General features: G+C 38.8%; 1 protein-coding gene across 1 annotated transcript; it reads left to right on the forward strand.

The window, feature by feature from the left end:
• The first annotated feature begins 3,177 nt into the window (after positions 1-3,177).
• Positions 3,178-7,875, forward strand: LOC118494292 (collagen alpha-1(XII) chain-like). The gene is made up of 4 exons (XM_035997831.1): positions 3,178-3,446; positions 4,251-4,283; positions 7,008-7,160; positions 7,670-7,875. Exons 1-4 carry the CDS (start codon positions 3,323-3,325, stop codon positions 7,873-7,875), a joined length of 516 nt encoding a protein of 171 aa, XP_035853724.1. The 5' UTR covers positions 3,178-3,322.

Genomic DNA, 7,875 nt, shown 5'->3' on the forward strand with positions numbered 1-7,875 from the left:
GTATTTAATACAAGCTTAACTATTTGCTACTACGTTATCTTTTTTAAATTGACATCTTTCACCACATCAAACACAACCAATCTTTTAAGTCAATGTCAATGTTTGTCATTGTGAATTGTCAATCACTACAAATCTGTTTTGCTAGTTACATTAAAATGATACAAAATAAGTTTTGTATTCACAAGTTAAAATTCATATGCATGTGTGGGCGAACATTAGTGGTTCACATGCACAAGTGGCAACATGACAACATGTACTGTGTCTGTGTGTGTGTGTGTGTGTGTGTGTGTGTGTGTGAGAGAGAGAGAGAGGGAGGGGTGAACAGAGAGAGAGGAAGTGAGGGGCGAGTGTGTGTGTGTGTGTGTGTGTGTGTGTGTGTGTGTGTGTGTGTGTGTGTGTGTGTGTATGTCTGTTTTTCGTGTCTGTTTGTGTGTGTGTGTGTGTGTGTGTGTGTGTGTGTGTGTTTCATGTGTATAATGGTACACAAGTACAAGAAAGTTGTAGGAGTGTGTGTATCTTTCCCATTAATTTCCTACATTTTGACCGTAAACAAAAAAAAGTGTGACTAAGTTGAATAAATCACTCAACATGCAAAGAAAGTAATCTTATGTATGTTAAGTGTTCAAATGCCATGTGTGATTTTGTGTGATCTGATGAAAAATACCACATTTATGGTACAGTGAATGTTGATGTGAAATGTTTTTTTTTGACTTCTCACTGGTTAGCTCATTTGAACTGAAAACGTAATTTCCGGTAGAGTGTTTGGGCATGGGGACAAATAGGTGTGGAGGGAAAAGGGGAGTGAACACAGATCCCCGGGCCAGAACGATGCAGGCACAGCCAGATGAGTACGGAGCAGCGGAGGACGCAGGAGGGCAGAGGACAGTGTGTGTGTGTGTGTGTGTGTGTGTGTGTGTGTGTGTGTGTGTGTGTGTGTGTGTGTTACTGTATGCTCATCAGAGCAGAGGTTGACCCCTGACCCAGTAGACACAGAAACAGTTGCCCCTGAAATAAGACGCTTTCCTCCGGCTCGCGGGAGACAGCTGCTTTTGGTGAGCACTCAGTTTATACAGAAAGAGCTGCAGAAACAAGTCCTTAATAATTTCTCCTTTGCAATATTGTAATATTGTAATGTACTTGGAGCAGCAGAGGACACTGGGAACCAAAAATACGAACCAGAGCGATGCATGCACAGATTTTCTACAAAATGTAAAACCTAATTTGACCCATGTTATTAGTTATTAAGATGCTCCATTTCATATAATGATAACACGCTTTGTTGGACCAAGTATGACAATGTAACCGTTGGACAATATTTTTGTGGGATGTCAGCTTAAATAGTTTAATAGCTTTAATATTTTTTGTTTGCGTTCATTCCTATATTATTAAAAGACATTGAATGCATTAACAATCGGATTTAACAATCTTAAACATAAACTAATAGTATAACAAATACTGATAAAGATATTTAACTCATTCAAAACCATCATCTACGTATTTCCTGTCACCCTCATTTCTCATTGGCTCATTTGAAAAACGCATTTCCTGGCTCGATGCATTAATATGCAGTTTCCGGACTCCTCCTCGGTCTGAGGCACGCCCTCTTTCTAGAAGGTTCCGGAAGGATTGCGTCAGAAACACCTGTCGAACATCAATCAAAATTTTGACAGGTCGTGACCTCTTGACCTGGCTGTCATCAATCAAACTCGCATATTTGAGTGAAAGAAGCTCACCACTTATACTCTCTTGCGTTTTTACCCTTTAGACAATAACGCGTGGAGCGTTTTTAAGATTTCCACTCTGGAGGGTGGTTTCACTTTTTTGCGTTTTTAAGCCCCAAAAATGCCGTCGCCGTCTAAACGAAAGGCACATCTGATAAAATATTTTGTCGCTTTCATCTCTTCTAGTGTATGATAGGGTTAAGTGTTAAGTGTTGAATCAGTGTGTGTAAGTTGTACACGGTTGAATGTTTTTAGTATTAATAATGTTCATAATGAATCGCTGGTGTGTGAACACTAAAAATGCCAATGTGTCGTAAAGGTCAAAGATCACACACACACACACACAATGTTAAAAACCTCTGGAGTCCATTGTTGTTAATTTCATAATAATAACTTAACTTGAAGTTAATACTCAAGAAGAACAAACTGGGCATCTGGGTAGCTTGCTTGGTAGAGCGCGCGCCCATAGAGATAGAGAGAGAGAGAGAGAGAGAGAGAGAGAGAGAGACAGACAGACAGATTTTTTTATTGATCCCAAAAAATGGGAAATAACGGTGTTGTAGCAGCAAAATATCAGACACACAGCACACATACAGAGTAAATATTAAATAATAGGAAACAATATACATGAAATAATAATAGAATACTACACGAGCAATATTTAAAATATATATAATTTGGAAATAAAATGTACAACTGTTTCAATAGATATAGATAAACTTAATGTGCAAGTTGGGGAGTAAAAGTGTCCAACTGTTTCACTGGTAATGATAGGATGTAGATAAACCTATTGTGCAAGGTTGTGCAAAGTGCATTCAGTGCAGTTGTGATGTATACGAGTCTTATCTCACACTCAGTGATGAAGTGTTAAAAAGTTTACTCCTCGATGCAGCAGCCTCAAACCTGCGGCCCTTTGCTGCATGTCAAAACCCCCTTTTAGGGAGAAACCTCAGACAGACCCAGGCTCTGGGTAGGTGGTGTCTGACGATGCCGGTTGGGGGGGTGATGAACAGTGGCAATAACAGTCATAATAAAGATAATGGAACAGTGACTAGAAATAGTAGTCATAGTAGTTCATGGCGTAATTGTGTTTTCTCTTTTTGTTCTATTTAAAACGTTTTCAACCTAATTACGTACCTACTTACAAACTCCTCGTATATATCTAGGACAATTAAATTACCATGGAGAAGGGGTCAAAAAATTCTTTTGATGATTAAGCCGATATAAAGAGTTGTCACCGAGTCCTCTGTCGTCATCCTAAGTTTTTTTTCAAGTTTGAGGCAGTCACTGTTAAAAAGACCCAGATAACTTGACACTCATTTTTAAATATTTTAAACTCTAGACTCTGAATCGATGCCTTCTTTTGATGATTAAGCTGGTATAAATGTGTTCTCTTAACTCACAGATATGAATAAAATGATGAAGAACTCTCAAAAGGACGATATCTCAAATATCTGATAAGGTAAATTCAGTGAACTGATCATTAAATCTTTGGTTCATCCGGTCCGAGAAGCTGCTCATCAGTTGGCTGAAGACGAGATAAAAAAGGCAGAAACAGAAAGCAAGATTTTAAGAGCAGAGAAACAGACGACAAGTTGCACATGCGAGAAGAGACAGACGGTCGACATACGAGGAGAGACAGGCGGTCGACATACGAGAAGAGACAGACGGTCTACCTGGACATGGATCCTCTGCTGATGGTGTTGCTGTTGCTATGGAGATCAGGTAGGACTCTGCTTTAATTATCAATCTGTGAAAGATGCAAAACATCAGTGTTTAAATACTGAATTAAAGTCACAGTGCAGTATTCAAAACCTCAGAATCAGAATACCAAATTAAAAGCCTACACATCTTCCGCCGAAGGCTAAACACACATCTCTTCCTACTACAAAAAAAAAAAAATTCTTGAACCTGCACTTTCATATGTCTCTTTGTAGCTTTGCCTATTTAAAGCTAATGTACTTGCACTTACTACTTGTGGTCTGGAGTTTGAACCTACACAGTTGAAAGCACTTAATTGTAAGTCGCTTTGGATAAAAGCATCAGCTAAATGACATGTAATGTAATGTAATGGTTTAGTGATATCATCACATAGGATTTCTGGGTTTTGAAGTTGGCTGCTGTGTTGCAATAACTGTTTAAGAACTGGTCTGTAGGTGAACTCTAAACTTATTAAAGAACAGATAAAAAACAAACACTTTTTTTATAACAATAAATTGATATATTTATTTAAATGTACACATGAACTGTGTTATAAAATGTAAAGATACATAAATAGTGTATTACTAAGAGCGCTACTTCTCTTCCTATTCTGCTATGTGCTTAATGTTCAAAATTCAGAGGTTTAAAAATATAAGTTATAATGAACCAAAGTTTTCTTTTCAGATCTGGGTTTGAGTTTGCATTTTATTTTGATCAGTCTTTTTTAATAAATGTGCTGGTGATATCTCACATTTAGCCCACTTCGTAGTTCTGCTCCAATCAAAATGCTGCTTCATATTCATGTTTCTTTTCTGATTATTTCTCCAGGACTCTGGGCTGAAGGAAGACACCACTCAACCGGTAAACAAAGAACATAAATATAAATGAAGTGGATGGATGGGACTTTGATACCAGAGACTATATGACAGAGCGCATTTAAGTCTCCACCGGAGGGGAAAACAACTCTCTGTTCGACCCGAAAAACTGATCTTTTATGAAAACAAAAGTGGATAACAACGTGAGGAATCATTTGTTACCAAGTTAAATATCCTAATGTCAGTTTTAGCCTAACAAACGTAATGTCTGACATAACGTTAGCTTAGTGTCTATCCATTCTCTCTGCTGATTCCTCACGACTGTTTCCAATTTTTTCTTCTTAAAAGCTCAGTTTTTCAGGTCTGCAGCTTATAAAAACTTAAGTTCTGGGTTCTTTACATTGTTGGAGGTTTATATCAGCACTACAGTTTAGATTATCTGCCTGAGCCCTAACGTGACCTGATATTTCCCGCCATTATCCTCGAGCCGGGCCCTTCATCAAGCATTTGTTTTTTTAATCATTACTTTATTAGCCTAATTGGGTGGGGAGAAAGCTCTGCCTCTCCAGCTTCTCCCATAGCTCTGGGTACATGTCCTGCATTGACTTGAGTGTGAGGTAAACTGTGCTAAATCGTGTCTCCCCCATCTGTAGCACTGGCTTCCATAACTGCGCAACCAGGCCAGATTGTTTCAGATATCTCATGAGTCCTTTAGCAGCAGATATGGTCTCTCCTATATCCGGCGCGTTGTAGGCCAGTGTGTCGGCATGCAGACCGTGGCGAAGGACAGTATTAATAATGGTGATTGAGAGAAGAAAGTCTCCTATATGGTGCCAGGGCTTTGATTATGTTGCTGCCTTGATCTGTTACCCACACTATTTGGCTGGAGGGTTTTTTGTACGTTTCTTCATTCGGATCCATTTGCAATCCTTTCCATTCTGAATAGACAAACAACGCAGTTTACATCTTTCGTCCTTGTTGCATTATTCATTAAGATAATTCTAAACAGATTTCTGTAGTTCAAACAACTGGGAACGTCAGTTATAACGGCCTGACGGCCCAAAAATCGGACTCGGGCTCATAATTACAGTTAATGTTTCTTTTAACCAAAGCAGAGTAGTTACCATCTTTCGCTGTGCTTAACCAAGTAGTTCTGATCTGAACAGGGGTGTGTCGGTGAAGGACATTTGTGTTAGTTTGTGTGTCATCTCTCGGGGATAAAACATCTGGTTTTACGCCGGATGCCGTCACTGCCAAGTAGGAGGTGTCTCACTGCTTTATCCACCTTATTCTTGGCCCCAAGATATCTTCCGGTTAATTATGAGCACAGCTTCCGGTTATTCCATCACTGAAGTGGAGTCTGCAAGAAAAAAAAGAAAAGCTACAGGTGTCTTCTGTTAGAGATGTCTAGGAATTACATGAGTTTGTTAAAATAAAAATGGTTATATTTTGATAAAATATGCTCCGATTTTGCTGAGCGTTAGATGAGAGGATGGATATCCCCGGGGATAGAATAAGATGGATAGGAATATCATTGATGATGTTAATATTAGAAGTAGACTTAGCTAAGTCTGACTGATCCATAACAGATATTAAAAGCAACTTTAGAGCAAACTAAAACTATACTTTACACTATAATAACACAAATTACTTTTGGCATATTTAATAGTAGAACGTGATCACATATAACATCAGAAACAACTCCATGTCGCAGAACATTAACAATGTCAGTTCTTATTAATCATAAATAGGCTTACATTACTTTGAATGAGAAACGTTAAACGGTTCGTGGCATACGCTGGATAGGCCAACAATAGCAGGATGTTACCAAGGATATATGAAGAATACTTACCGTTTGTCCCTGACAATTGCCTACCACTTCCAGCATTCATTTGGAAATGGTATGTGCAGATGGTACACAAGCGGTATATCACTACAAAGACTGGAACATGCCACTGTAGTTAGCGGCATAAGCCCCCAGTGGATCGCTTAATGCCAGTGATTCATCAAATCATTAAACAGCTGAAGTAGTAGCTAAAAGTACTGACTAAACAGTTGTAATAGTAGCTAAAGGTACTGAATAAACAGGTATAATAGTAGCTAAAAGTACTGACTAAACAGCTGAAATGATTTGTTAAAAATAATGGATAGAACTGCTGAAACTACAGTATTATGATTGCTGACCAATCATGGAACACCTTACATTTAAAAGGTACATTGTGACTTGATGAAGGGGTACATGAGTTCATCTGACAGGGCTGTGGTGGTACCTCAGACAAGATAGGTTAGGAACCCCTGCTTTTTGCCACTGTACTGAGCAACATACCCCTCAGGGATCGGCAAATGCCACAGTACTGCTATTGCCACTTTGCTATCTAGATAGATATATAACTCATTTATCCAGAAGGAAATTAAGTGTCCAATAGCTTATACACATCATACATACACCCTAACCCATGTTTACAGTAGCGCCTAGTATGTCTGTGTGTCATACACAGACATACTAGGCACTACTGTAAACATTAGCATGTTAGCATTGGGATTATAATCATGTTAGCATGTGAACACTGTGCCTCACAGAGCTGCTAGCGTGACTGTTAGTCTTACAGCACCAAAGATTCTCTATACCTAAAGATAAGCGGTATGACACGGTCCACACTTCCTGTCTCCTAAATTGCTGTGGCCTTGTTTAAAAATGTAGTGAACATCGCATGGATGGATGAAAAGTTATATTTGTATAATTGTATAACAATCCTCTGTTTTCTTCCAGGTTCTCAGGAGTGTGAAACCACAGCCAAGGCTGACATCATGCTGTTGGTGGACGGCTCCTATAGCATCGGCCTTTCAAACTTTCAAACCATCAGGAGCTTTCTCGCTGGAATGGTCAGCAATTTTAACATTGGACCAGACAGAGTCCAGATTGGTAATATTTTAATAACTACTTTTCATACTACCACTCTAAGGACTATGTTTGTATTAATATTATTAATATAAGTGCAAATATCCCATATACAGCTCACTGGACTATTGCAGGTTATTCCTGGGTCTACATTGGCACATAAAGGCCCTCTTATTCTTCTATTTCTTTCAACATTATAGCAGCTGTCCAGGGTTGAGCGGTCAGGGTTATGGCTCATCTTATATGATAATTAAGTTGTTTGGTCCATCTGTATATTTGCAAATTTGTACAGTTTGTGTGAGACATGAGAGTGTGTGTGTGTGTGTGTGTGTGTGTGTGTGTGTGTGTGTGTGTGTGTGTGTGTGTGTGTGTTAAGTGTTGGTGGCAATGATGAGGACAATAAAAAGTATTGTATTTTATATTCCTTTGTTAGAGACTCTACAGTGCACGTTTTTCTTTAATTACAGCAGTTTTCTATTATAAAAGAAGAGTTGAGTCAGCATTTTACACATTGTAAATGTTCATTCCTGCAGGTCTGGTTCAGTACAGTAGAAACCCAATCACCGAGTGGCACCTGAACACCCACCAGACCAAATATTCCCTGCTAAAGGTCATCGGCAATCTGCCATACAGAGGAGGAAACACAAATACAGGTGATATAACAGTAGGTTGTCACACACGGTTCACAATGGGAGTCAAATATATTTACTTCTGTAGGTCCATCAGTGGAGGAAACTGA

Source organism: Sander lucioperca, chromosome 22 (genome assembly GCF_008315115.2).
Source record: "Sander lucioperca isolate FBNREF2018 chromosome 22, SLUC_FBN_1.2, whole genome shotgun sequence".
Taxonomy (NCBI): Eukaryota; Metazoa; Chordata; class Actinopteri; order Perciformes; family Percidae; genus Sander; species Sander lucioperca.